Source organism: Rhineura floridana, chromosome 18 (assembly GCF_030035675.1).
Source record: "Rhineura floridana isolate rRhiFlo1 chromosome 18, rRhiFlo1.hap2, whole genome shotgun sequence".
In the NCBI taxonomy this organism is placed as follows: Eukaryota; Metazoa; Chordata; class Lepidosauria; order Squamata; family Rhineuridae; genus Rhineura; species Rhineura floridana.
In genome coordinates, this window is record NC_084497.1 from 21,317,565 (window position 1) to 21,331,101 (window position 13,537).

General features: G+C 46.2%; 1 protein-coding gene across 4 annotated transcripts in view; it reads right to left on the reverse strand.

The window, feature by feature from the left end:
* SPSB1 (splA/ryanodine receptor domain and SOCS box containing 1) overlaps window positions 1–13,537 on the reverse strand; it is a 35,970-nt gene that overhangs the window by 3,489 nt on the left and 18,944 nt on the right. Inside the window, exons 1-4 of one of the 4 annotated variants that reach the window (XM_061601493.1) lie at window positions 6,246–6,698; window positions 5,253–5,350; window positions 3,358–3,495; window positions 2,064–2,920 (exon numbers count right to left, since the gene is read on the reverse strand). In XM_061601493.1, the coding sequence (XP_061457477.1) occupies window positions 2,064–2,757 (694 nt within the window). In that variant the 5' untranslated portion in view covers window positions 2,758–2,920; window positions 3,358–3,495; window positions 5,253–5,350; window positions 6,246–6,698. Of the gene's footprint in view, window positions 1–2,063; window positions 2,921–3,357; window positions 3,496–5,252; window positions 5,351–6,245; window positions 6,699–13,537 lie in introns of those variants that run through there. The other 3 variants (XM_061601494.1, XM_061601496.1, XM_061601492.1) reach the window with 3 other exon arrangements.

A 13,537-nucleotide genomic window follows, 5' to 3' on the forward strand; every position in this document is an offset into this window, starting at 1 on the left:
GTCTGCATAATTTCACATAATTTATTTTGGAGATGCCACCGGGGATCGGACCTGGGACTTCTACATGCAAAGCGGGTGCTCTATTTCACGCAGCCAAGAGAGGCAGACAGCCTTTTGAGGTTTGTGCAGAGTGCCTCTCCTTTAAGCCAGGCTTCCCCAACCTGGTGGCCTTTAGGTGTTTTGGACTACAACTCCCATCAGCCCCATGCTGCACAACTCTACTGGCTGGGTCTGAAGGGACTTGTGGTTCACAACATCTGGAGGCCGCCAAGACAACTCTGGTTTTAAAATAAATGTTGATTATCATTATGAAATAATTATTTAATACTTTTATAACAACTGGTCCTTTGACCACAACTCAACAGGGTCTGCTTGAGTTTTCCCCAGGATCCCTTGGCCTGCCGCTATTCTGAATGGGAGGGAGCAAAGGAGGACTCCGGGATAGCCTCACACAACTTCGCTGGGTAAGAAGGAGGAAGTGAAGAGCAACTCCCCCCCCCCCGGTGTGACATGCTTCCTGTGCCACAGGGAAGGGCCGTAGCTCAGTGGCAGAGCATCTGCCTTGCATGCAGAAAGTTCCCGGTTCAATCCCCGGCATCGCCAGGGAAGGCTGGGAGAAAACTTTTGCTGTAACCATAGACAGCTGCTACCAGTCCATGTAGAGAACACTGAGCAAGATGGACCAATGGTTTGACGCGGTACCAGGCAACTTCCTACGAGCACACTTCCATTTCAACATCTAGCGCCTCTGCCAAATCTGCATTTGCAACCGGCTGCCCATTAGCTTCGGGGCCAAGTTCAAGGTTCTAGTTTTGATGTACAAAGCCCTATACAGCTCGGGACCAGGATACCTGAAAGACCGTCTTACCCCTTATATACCCAGTCAATCACTGTGCTCTGCAGGTGAGGGCCTCCTGCAGATACCATCTTATCAGGAGGTCCATTCCTCACAACATAGGAAGCGCACCTCTAGTGTGATGGCACCTACCCTTTGGAATTCCCTCCCTTTAAATATTAGGCAGGCACCATGTCTGTTGTCTTTTCAGCGCCTTCCTCTGAAGACCTTCCTCTTTCAACAAGCCTTTTAAGTAGAGACCTTATCACAGCCTGCCTCTGTGTTGGAAATGCTTTTGAAGATGTTTTTAAAGCTTTTTGTAAAATAATGTTTTTAATGATGTTTTGTTTTAATATATCTTGATGTCTGTTTTTATGTTGTTTTATAGTGTTCTTAGTGTTTGTTTGCCACCCTGGGCACCTTACTGGGAGAAAGGGCAGGTTATAAATTTAATAAATAGTAATAGTAACAACAACAATAATAATATGCAAGGGCTAGTAAAACCACAGTATATTCCACTAAGTGTTTACAGCTAACAAGGAACACACACACTAAGGGGAAAAGAACATTCAAAGGCAGATGGGCGGAAATGTACCGAAAGCGGCCAAAGCAGATGTTTTTTGGGTTTTTTTTTTATACCGAGTCATGCTCAAGAAGCCATGACTCAGCACAAAAACCCCTTGTCATTAAGAGGAATGTACTGTATGGAGATAAGCAAGACAAAGTGTCTGAGCCATTGTACTTTTTTTTTTAATGCATTCATAGAAATATAGGTGATGGGGTTCCCCAAGGGTATCTCAGTGCAAACACTCCAGCACTGGTGCCTCCTAAGCTCGATTTTAATTCTGATTTTGAACCAGAGGCTTGCTTAACCCCAAGGAATTTTTTTTCTGAAGTGCTGAAGAGAGAAGACAGGGGGATTACCTATCCTCAGAAGAGCCCTGCTTCCCTGCATGACTCCTTGTTCCTATGCATGCCTCCCAGATTGGAGGGAGATTGGCACAGGGCAGTGGATCATGCATAGAGGCAACAGGCACCCGCCGCTGAGGACAGAATTTTTTTCTGCATATCTACATTGGAAGTAACACGCTGACTCAGTGACACCTGATGCAGAAAGGCGACAGAATTACCCAGCAGATGCAGATTGATGGGGGGAAATTGGGGACAGTGAATCATACAGAGACACTAACTCCAAACTCCCAAGCAAAAATCCAGAGAGGTTACTTACGGTCAAGCCCATTCAAGTAACGCATCCTAATTTCACAGTGGCCCCACACGGCACTCACAACCGGGTACAGTTTTTTCCCTTTGAGTCCTCGAAAAGCAACCCCCATGTACTGCCCGTCAACAATGAAACTCAAGGTCCCTTCATCCATGTCCAGCACCACCAAAAATGAGTCCGGCACGATGAAAGTCTCATCGGGCTCCAAGAACGCTGGGTAGGTTTTGCTGGGCTGGTTCTTCCCATCGTGGTACAGCCGGTTCCGCCCAAGGTCCCATCCCCAAGACTCATGGTTGTTCCCGACAAGCGTAGTGTAGCCAACCGAGTGCAGGGGGGCATCCGCTGTGGCCACGCCCACCACTGCGTGCGTGCCCCGCTGCCTCATTGCCCAGGTGATCTGCCAGACGTGGAGCCCCCGCGTGTAGCCAACCTTGCCCCTGATTGCATCTGTGCTCTGGGCCACCGGATGCCGGTGAAATATGAGCTTGTCGTCCTCCTTTACGAAGACGTTGAGTGACCGGTCGTTGTTGTTCCATGAGTGCAGCAACTGGACTTCGTAGGGGACGGATGGCATATCCAGAAGCAGGTCCAGACGGGCTGGTTTGCAGTAGTCCAGCCCTTGAAGCTCGTGCTTCAGCGGCCTGTACGCCGGGTCTCTCATATCCACAGTCTTTATGCCACCGGTGACTTTTTGACCCATCCTCACCGTCGTCCGTCACCTATTTATAGACAGCTGGGGCGGGCTCATCAATTGACTTTGCTCCGGATGGCCGCGGTCGTCATTCAAGCTTTTATGGAAGAGAGGCAGAGATGGGGAGGTTGCTACGACACCGTGCCGAGATCCCACTGCTGGTCAGTATTCCCTAATGGACAGAAAGAAAAACAAAGCAAGGCGGAGAGTTAAACATTAAAATACATACACAGCTTTGTGTTGGGAAGACTGACAGACCAAACTTGCCTTGCAGAATGAGCCCAAATATTTTTTTTCTCATCTGCTCCAATACAACAACAGGGGAGAAATATATATATAGAACAGTCAACAATGCAACCATCCTATCGGAAGGCTTGGTGGGTTCTAAGCTGGCAATTTGAATATTGTTCCTCAACACAGAAGGTTTTCGAGGTTCTACGTTCTGAAAAACAAGATGTGGATTGTCTGTCAGCCCTGTTGCATGTTGGGGGGGGAGTAGTATGTTGCCTAGCAACCTTCAGATGGCTTTTTCCAGGAACAGCCTTCCCCAACATGGCGCCCTCCAGAGGTAGCTGAGCTTCAATTCCCGTCACAGCTGGACCAATATACCTGCGTGTGTGTACTGAGTTCCTCTGCTGCTCTGATGTATTTCACAAAATGTGAGAAACCACTCTACCACGTTTGTATTCGAAATGGGTTGTATTTAAATACTTTTTACTTCATCATTTGTTTTTATGCTTGTGTAACCTATTGAAAAAATTAATAAAAACATTTTTTTATTATATACATGCATTGTATTTCTCCAAGGAGCTCAAGGTGGTGTCCATGATTCTACCTCCTCTCCATTTTATCCTCCCAACAACCTTGTGAGGTAGGTTGGCTGACAGACTGAGCTTTACGGCTGAGTTGGGCTTTGAACCCTGGTCTCCCAGGTCCAGGGCCTGACACCCTAACCACGACTACGCCACACTGGATCATGTCCTGCATGTGGGGTTCCCAGAGGAATCAGGTTGGCCATTGCGAGGGAACAGGAGGGTGGACTAGATGGGCCTTTGGCCTGAGCCAGCAGGGCTCAAATTACGTTTTTATGAATAACGGCAAGGGATGTCTGCCCCATTCATGCCCTGCCTGGGAGCTTCCTGAAACCATCTGATTGGCCACTGTGAGGAAACAGGAGGCTGGATGAGATGTGCCATTGGCCTGATCCAGCATAGCTCTTCTTGGGTAACTGGCCATAGATATTTGATAGAAAAGCAGGATATATATATATAAAAAGAGGAACCGAATGGTCCTGCTTAATGTGAGCTTGATGTTTGGAACCTCGGGTGGGAAGCATGCCAGATTTTTGCAGGGTGGGAAGCAGCAAACATTGACCCACCCCCTTTTTGAGCCAGCTTTCCCACCATGACAAAAGTCCCCCACCAAGCTCTAGATGAGATTAAACGATGCACGCACATCCCAGATTTTGCTTGCCTTTTCAGCCCTAACGCTGGCACTTTCTCTTCCCCATTGTGATACTATTGTACACACACCAATAACCTATTCTGTATGATGCCATTCTCTTCATAACCCGACACAGCCATCTTGCAATTTATCTGCACATTCCATTCAGTCATTCCCAGGACATGGTGGGGTGCAAGCGAAGTTTGTTTATTTATTATTTGATTTGTATCCCACCCTTCCATCAGGAGCCCAGAGTGGCAAACAAAAGCACTAAAAACACTTTAAAACATCATAAAAACAGAGTATAAAATACATTAAAACATCTTTAAAAAACATTTTTAAACAAGTTTTCAAAACATCTTTTTTTAAAAAAACCCTCAAAAACATTTTTTGTTACAAAAGGTTTAAAAACATATTTAAAAGCAATTCCACAGACACAGACTGGGATAAGGTCTCAACTTAAAAGGCTTGTTGAAAGAGGAAGGTTTTGAATAGGCGCCAAAAGGTAACAGAGATGGTGCCTGCCTAATATTTAAGTTCTAGTTCTGCCGTGACAATGAGGGCTAGGAACTTTGAATATGGGGTGGGGATGCATGCAATAGCAAGGGATGGGCCCAAGGGAGAATTAGTTACAACTTAGGCTGTGTGCACAAAGAACCCTCGGAACCCCTCGCAGAGCTACAGGTCCCAGCACCCTTAAACTACCGTTCCAGAATTCTTTGGAGGAAGTCAGATGCTTTAAATGTACAGCGTGTACACAGCCCTAGACTATTCCTGCTTGCATGACCCTGGCACCTTCATCTACATAGCACCAATCATTTCTTAGGGGAAGGGCTGAGGCCGTATAGCTCAGGGGCAGAGCACCTGCTTTGCATGCAGAAAGTCCTAGGTTCAATCCTTGGCAACATCTCCAGGCAGGGCTGAGAGTGCCCCTTTCCTGAAACCCTGGAGAGCTGCTGCGCGTCAGTGTAGACTGTACTGAGCTAGATGGACCCGGAGTCTGACTTGGTGTAAGGCAGCTTCCAATGCTAAGAGGCCTGCTTGACCCCATATCCCTTTACCTTAACCCTTGAGAAAGAGCTTTTAGCTGCTCAGGGGAAAGGAAAATCTACTCCACACGTGGCTCAGAGGCACTCTTGAGTCTTTACACAGGAAATCCCTTAAAAAAAAAAAAGGAGTTACTGGCAAGTCCTGGGTACTACAGTTTTACATTTATATTTCACCTTCCCTCCAACAAGATCAAGGTGGTAGACAGGGCCTCATTTTATCCTCACCACAACCCTGTGAGGTAGGCTTGGCTGAGAGAGGGTAACTGGCCTAATATCACCCAGCAAACTTCATGGCTGAGTGGAGACTTGATATTTACTCTCCTACATCCTACCCTGTACTCTAACTACCATACTTCTTATCAAACTAAGTCCTGACTGAGAAGGTAACACAGATGCACCTTATGCTAGCCCTACTCAGAGTAGACGCACTGAAGGTAATGACCTTGACTAACTGAGGTCTGATAATTTCAATGGGTCAGCTCTGGATAGATTTAGTTGCATACAACCCTACGCCAAGGGGTGAATTCAAACTTTATTCTCCCAGGAAGAAATCCAGCGCCTAACTTAGTTGTTTCCATTTTAAACAACATTCCTAGTTAAGGGATCGTGGGTTTCAAATGGATCAAAATCCATAGACATCCTTTTCTAAAAGCAGACCCATCAAAACACAGCCTCCAACAGAGAACTCAGTTGTATATCATTCTAACAAGCAAGGAGCACTTCATTTTATGCCGGGATATGGCAACCTGTGACCTTCCAGCCGCCGTTACTCCCAGCTGTCATTATCACTAACCACTGGTCATGCTGGCTGGGGTCAAGTCCAACATCATCTTGCGGGCCAGAGCTTTTCCCATTGGCACTTTATGATCTTTTTTGCTCAGATTCCAAGATTTAAGCAAGCTCCTTTCTTAAAATGCTGCAATTCCCCACCACCACCACCACCATAAAAGTAAATTCATCACCACAACCTGGACAGAAAGTGAAATGGGTGTGGACATTACGAACCTTGATGGACCATCCAGAATGACATTCAAACAACAATCTTTTTTATAGAATCATTTCAGACTAGCAGAAACTCTTGCAGTAATTCATGAGTAGCAATGGTAAAATTAGCAGGAAAACAAACTCATCCGCAGTTCGGTAGTTTCACATTCCACCCGTGCTTGGCGGAAAAGGTTCCAAAGAGTTAGTGGAAATGGGGGGTGAGGGGGTGGAGGAAGAGAGAAAACCAGAGTTAAGATCATCAAAATATACACACGCAGATTTGCTTCTCCAGAAAGATCCACACGAGATCAAGACAGGTCAGAATTCAGCTCCTCCAAGAGAGCTGCGACGCTCTTAGGCAAAGTTGTGCCAGTTCTTCAAAGCATCCAGCAAAACTGCACCAAAATCTAGTAGTCTCTTAGCAGTGTCTCAGGGAGTCATTTTTATTTAAACCGTTGTCATCGGAATAGAACCAGTTCCGCATTCTAGTTTGCTACACAAGCAGTCTCCTGTACTGCAGTGATGCCAGAGCAAGGCTGTTTTTTGGGGGTGGGGGAGAAGAGATGGCAAAAAACATTTGAAAAATTGGAAGGGTGGGAACTAGCTTTCTAAGAAAAAAATGTTTTAAACATTTCCTGGAATGAGGCAATCTCCGAGAAAGCCTGCCAGGTGCAGTCATAACCGTTACTCATGATCAGGATTGCGTTTGGCACGGAAAAAAAAAATTGAGAGAGAGAGAGTGAGTGAATCAGACTTTGTGTTAAACACACAGAGAGAGAAATATTTATTTTAAAAGCAACCTGTCTTGAAAAAGGTATGGGATGACAGCAACAGACACAGCTTGCAGTGGATTGTTTGATTATTATACGGCAGGAAGGGGGGGGGAACCTTTTTCAGGCCCAGGGCCGCATTGCTTTCTGGGTAGCCTTCCGGGACAGCAAAGGCGGGCAGGGCCAGAGGCAAAAGCAGGCAGAGCACCAAGGGGAAGCCAGAGGCATCTTCAGATTTCAGGGATACGTTCTAGCAAGGCAAAACACACTTAAGGAGGGCCCGGGGAAAGGGGTGTGGCCCGGGGAAAGGGGTGTGGCCCGGGGAAAGGGGTGTGGCCCGGGGAAAGGGGTGTGGCCCGGGGAAAGGGGTGTGGCCCGGGGAAAGGGGTGTGGCCCGGGGAAAGCCTCAAGGGCCAGATGGAAAAGTCTGGAGAGCCGCCTTTGGCCTCTGGGCTTCTCAACCCTGTGCTATCTAAACAAATTACTACCTGTTCTGTTTTGCTCCAGTAGAAAGCTGTCAACAGGCTTTTTTATATTGCCATTTATTTCTTGTGCCGCCTTTTGGAAAAAAAGTCCCCCAAGACAGCTCACAAAGAATATGCGCAAATACAAGTAAGAAAGAAAGATGAAGAAAGCAACGCAAACTACAAAAATTTAAGACCGTGCAAACTTAACATTAAAACAAACACACACCCCTACAAGCCAAATACATTCATCTTCCTGGCAAAGGGCAGTCCCCAGACAGATGTCAAAAAGCAGGGGTGAGGCAGTCAGGCGGGCGGAAAAAAACAGTCTCGCCCCTGCAGCCATCAAAAGACCACCTCCATCCCTCGCAATCTTTTGTCCTCTCCGGACCTCCAGGACCCAGAAAGCAACATCTGAGAAATGAGATCATGCCAGGACAGGAAGGTGGCCTCAAGCTAATTGGACACCTCCGATGGCTCTCTTGGACAGAGGCGTAACCGCAAAACAGCTGGTCTGGCAGCAGCTCAGACAGAGCTCTCAAATTAAAGAGGAACACACAAGGCACACCACTGTCAAAAAAGGCCCAGACCTGGGCTCAGCTTGGTGAAACCTAGAAGTCATGCAGGCACACACACCCTACGGGGGTGCTCTTGTGCCCACAGGGGGTGGCAGAGCATCTGCTCTGTATGTAGAAGGTCAGGTTCAATCCCTGGGATCTCCAGGTAGGGCTGGCACTATCCGCTGCCTGAAACCCTGGACAGCCCCTGCCAGCCAGTGTGGACAATACTGAGCTAGATGGAGCAATGGTCTGACTCACAAAAAGCAGCTTGTGTTCCGATGCTCAGTCCTATGAGGATAGCGGGTGCCTCTTTTAACAAACGCACATGGCCATAAGTTCTTTTTTATTATTTTATCTGATTTATTATTTGATTTATATCCCACCCTTCCTCCCAGCAGGAGCTCAGGGCGGCAACTTCTACTTCATGGATCGTTCAGTATATTATTTATTAAGCTCATCAGCTGCATGCTACAGAAAAAGGTCTCCAGGCAGCTTGCAACGTATTTAAAAACAAAATGTAAATGTACTGCCTTCAAGCCGATTCCGGCTTATGGCGACCCTCTAATAAATAGGGTTTTCATGAGGCTGAGAGGCAGTGACTGGCCCAAGGTCACCCAGTGAGCTTCATGGCTATGTGGGGATTCGAACCCTGGTCTCACAGGTCATAGTCCAACACCTTAACCACTACGCCACACTGGCTCTTGTATTTAAAAACATAAGCGTAAGTACAAATACACAATTAAAATACATTTATACAAACACACATGCAATCCATAAATGCACAAAGCAACCCACTCTGCATAGCAGCAGCAGAATGCTTTGGCAGCAAGTTTACCTGGCGCTGGAAAGATGTCAGTGAAGGCACTAAGTGGACCTCACTGAGGAGAATGATCAACAAATAGGGAGCCACAACTGAAAAGGCCCCTTTCCTTTTGTGAGCCTCCCTCAAAATGCACCTCTTTAGCCTGGCCTTTTGACACCCCGAGACCTATATTTCTAGGACCCACCCTATCCTTGTGACTAATTTGTTTTAGACTATTTTTAAATACTGTATTCTTAAATTGCTGTAACCAGCCTTGGGACTTTACCGGTGGATGAGACAATCAACCCATCAATCATCATAATGTGTTGTAGGTTTTGGAAAGATGTTTGTCTATTCACTATGCATTTGGACACCTCTTAAGATATTGCTGTCAAATTTTGCATGATGGTTCCCAAGATCAAGGCCAGGTTCCCTGTTTGCATTCAAGATGGCTGACTCACCCTGTCAAAACTGCAGTGATTTTAACTGCCAATTTGGAAACTGCACCGTTTTTTTAGGTCCTTAGCATTCCTGAGCAATGCCAGATACAAGCACTGCTGCTGCTACTACTATATTACTACTACTACAAATAACAACAACAACAACAAAACGATCCTGCAAACTGAACTGTGGAACAGATATGTATATACAGGAAACCACATTGACAGAAGAGTCTGCCATACGCCAAGGCAGAATGTCTGTTCATGAGGGGTTAGTGGTGTGTGTCCTGACGGAGCTCCTGGTGTTGCTTGCCAAGATTCCTATACTGTAAAATAAGTTTAATGCCTTCTTTTTTGCTGCTTGCTTTTGCCCCACTTATTATGATTTAGGTCGTTCCTGGAGGGCCAAAGCCATCCATGGGTCAACTACTTAATGTCTTGGTTGAGCTACTGGCAAAGCGCTGCCTCACATTTTTCAAAAGCACACGTTCTCAGTCATAAGGACTAGAAGCTTGTTTTTGTTTTAAAAAAGAAAGCAAAAGCAGAAGAGATTCTCGGGAAGCCCAGTTCCACAGCTATTATCATATTCTGTCCTCCTGCCAAACTATGGCAGAAACCCAGCTCTGCTCATAATCCTCCTTGAAAGAAAGAAAGAGTACAGAAGTTGGCTCTATTCAACTGACTAGGGAAGCAATTTGGGGTCTGGGATGCCCCCTTTTTAAATCTACACTTTAAGGGCTTGGAAATGCTGCAACGCCCACCTGGCCGCTCACCTCAGGAGAGGGAATTATTTTCCAGCGCTGTTTCAAGCTGGCCAGCCAGAGAACTAGAGTGGGGCCCCATGTATTCTTCAATGCTGTTTCCGGGATCTTTGGAGCACATGCATCCAAAAGGGCTCTGCTTTAAGCAGCCATTGCTCATTCTTGATCACAAGTGTCTGGCAAGAGGAAGCGGAGCAGCTTAACCCCCCCCCCCGCCGCCATTCAACCCAGTAACGGAAGCAGCTCTACCAAGTCGGTTTTGGTGGCTGCAATGCTTCCTTTGAAAGCAAAAACAACCCCAAAAAAACCAAACCCTGATCTGTATCTTCAGTGACAGAGAAAGATACACACAGCTGGCCATGCATATCAGCAATTCCCCAAGTGCAACTGAGAAATTCATTAAAGCTTTTTTTTTTTTTTTTTTAAAGCACCATCCAACTGACAAGGCTGCCCATTGCCCTTCTACACGACCACTCTTTCCAGTCTGCTTTCGCTAAGACGATGGCAGTGGCAAATTCTGCCCCCAAAGCCCTTCACTGGATCAGTCGCACTCGATATATAAAATTAACCATTGGGAGATGGCGCCTCTTGCCCCTTAGCACGAGTCGCTGCTCTGAACTTGCATCTTTCTGATCATGGACACAGAGTTTCACTTTTTGTTGCATGGGACACCCACAATTCTGGTCAAAGCCCTCCTCGGACTTTCAAGTATAGTCTACGACAAAGGTGTAGTCGTCTAGGGTCTTAGACCCGCTACTTTTTTGGGAGCAGGGGGACCAATGTCTTCAGCAATAAACATGAAAGGAGAGTGTGTAGCCACTGAGAAGAGGCTTCTAACATGCTTCCTTGTCCTTTCCTGCTGATTGGTGCCAATCAGTGTGAAAGGAGGTGCGTCAGCCATTGAGAAGACTCCTCTCAGCAGTTAACACACTCCCCTTTCATGCTTATTGGCTCCTAGGGATGTCTGTTGTTAATGCCTTCTCCCACAACAAGGAACTCATTCCCAACCCTGCAGCAAAATAAGGGGGGGTATGGCTGTGACTAATATGAAGGGACCCTACACTTCTGAATTAGCCACTATCCTACTAATCTGCAACAGCATTATCAACACACACTGCAGACCTTGGGACTGAACCATTGTACTCTTGGGGTTAGGAAACACCCCACAAAAACAAAGGGTGGATCCAAGGTAGATGATCCTTGTTTAGTTTACATTGTTGTAAGCTACCCTGGGAATGTATAGCGAAGTACAGTTGAGAAATCCAACAACAAATCAACTCCACTGTTTGCTCTACTGAGTAGACCCACCAGAATTAATAGACATGACTAACTTGGTCACAGCCACACCATACATTGAAAGCACTCTTCTACCACTTTAAAGTGTCATGGCTTGCCTCAAAGAATCCTGGGAATTGTAGCTTCTTAAGAGTGCTGAGAGTTGTTAGACCTCCTACTCCCCTCACAGAGATATAATTGCCAGCGCTCCCTGGGAAGAAGGACTGATAGTTAAACTGGGAGTTGTTAGGAGATCCCGTCACAGAGCTACAACTCTCAGCACCCTTAACAAACTACAATTCCCAGGATTCTTTGGGGGAAGCTACAACTGTTAAGGTGGCTATACGACACTCCCAGCCCTACTTGGAAAAGCCAAGGATTGAACCTGGGACCTTCTGTTTGCAAAGCAGACGCTCTACCACTGAGCTATGGTCCTTTCTTTAAAACGGAAGTAAGGTCCTAGACCTCATGGTTCTGAATAAAGGGCTGATTTATATAGAAAAATAGGAAGTGCCTTACACTAAGCCAGATCATTGGTCCACCTACTGCAGTATTGTCTACACTGACTGGCAGCGGCACCCTATCTGGAGATGCAGGGGACTGAATCTAGGATCTTTGGCATGCTAGGCAGGAGCACCATTGTGGAAAGGAAATCATCTTTTTTGTGAAAATGCAGAAGCATTTTCAATTGGGGGGGTTGACTTTTAGCCTTTCCCCGGAATTCCTTTGTCGAAATCAGAGCATTTGGGAGAGCTCTGGGAATTTTAAGAAGCGGATGAAGCAACGCTTGTCCAAATACCAAACAAGGCCACTGTAGAGGGTGGCTTTAAAAAAAAAAAAAGCTCTTGCTTCACCATTCACCAAGTGAAGACAAGTAGCCTTGGGAAAGGAACGTCCCCATCTTACAAGAGCACCTTCCAAACAGTTTTCAGGCAAGATCAGTCTTCAGGGAGGTGGGGGGACAACTGCAAGACTTTGCCTAAGGGGCAAAGAATTATTTCAGACCACTCCTTTCTGGAGGAAAGGCAACCGGCATTCTGAGAGGTCTTGTCAGAGAACTAGAAAAGGTCCTCAAATGCAAAGATGTGTCACTGAACACCAAAATCAGGATAATTCAGACCATGGTATTCCTGATCTCTATGTATAGATGTGAAAGTTAGACAATGAAAAAAGCAGATAAGAGAAAAATAAACTCATTTGAAATGTGGTGTTGGAGGAGAGCTTTGCGCATATCACGGACTGCGAAAAAGACAAATAATTGTGTGTTAGAACAAATTAAACCAGAACTATCACTAGAAGCTAAAATGATGAAACTGAGGTTATCATACTTTGGACACATCATGAGAAGACATGATTCACTAGAAAAGACAATAATGCTGAGAAAAACACAAAGGAGTAGAAAAAGAGGAAGGCCAAACAAGAGGATTGATTCCATAAAGGAAGCCACAGACCTGAACTTACAAGATCTGAATGGGGGTGGTTTATAACAGATGCTATTGGAGGTCGCTGATTCATAGGGTCGCCATGACTTGAAGGCATAAAACAACAAAGGCCATGCGCTTCTGGATTACAAAAAGTCAAGCTACCAGTCCTTGTGACTAAAAATGCATCCAGACGGAGTAAGGAGAGGGGAGGAAGGACTTATATATTTATTTATTATGTTTATATCCCACCCTTCCTCCCAGAAGGAGCCCAGGACGGACTGAGAGTACTCTGGAGTTTCAGGCAGTAGACATTCTCAGCTCTACTGGGAGATGCCAAGGTCTGTACCAGCACCTCTCAGTGCCCAGTCTGAGTCAAAAACTGTAGCACTTGCCTGTGCAGTCCCTTGAGTTTGCTTCACATCTCCTCTTGTAACCCTCACAATGAATCCCATGTTCAGGATCGTTAAAGAAACTGATCGAAAATAAGACTGCCAATTTCGTGATACAGATCTACGGCGAGGCTTCGCTCGGGATACTGTGTGTCCTGTTCTGATTGCCGCACCTCTAAAAGTATATTGCAGAGTTGCTGCCAGTCAGAGTAGACAACACTGAGCTAGATGGACCAATGGTCTGGCTCCGTACAAGGCAGCTTCCTATGACTTAAGGGAAGGGCTGTAGCTTAGCAGCAGAGCAACTGCTTTGTATGCAGGAGGTCCCCTGTTCAACCCCAATGGCATCTCCAGGTAAGGCTGCGAAAGGATCCCTGTCTGAAAACCTACAGAGACACTGCCATTCAGTGTGGACAATACTGAGCTAG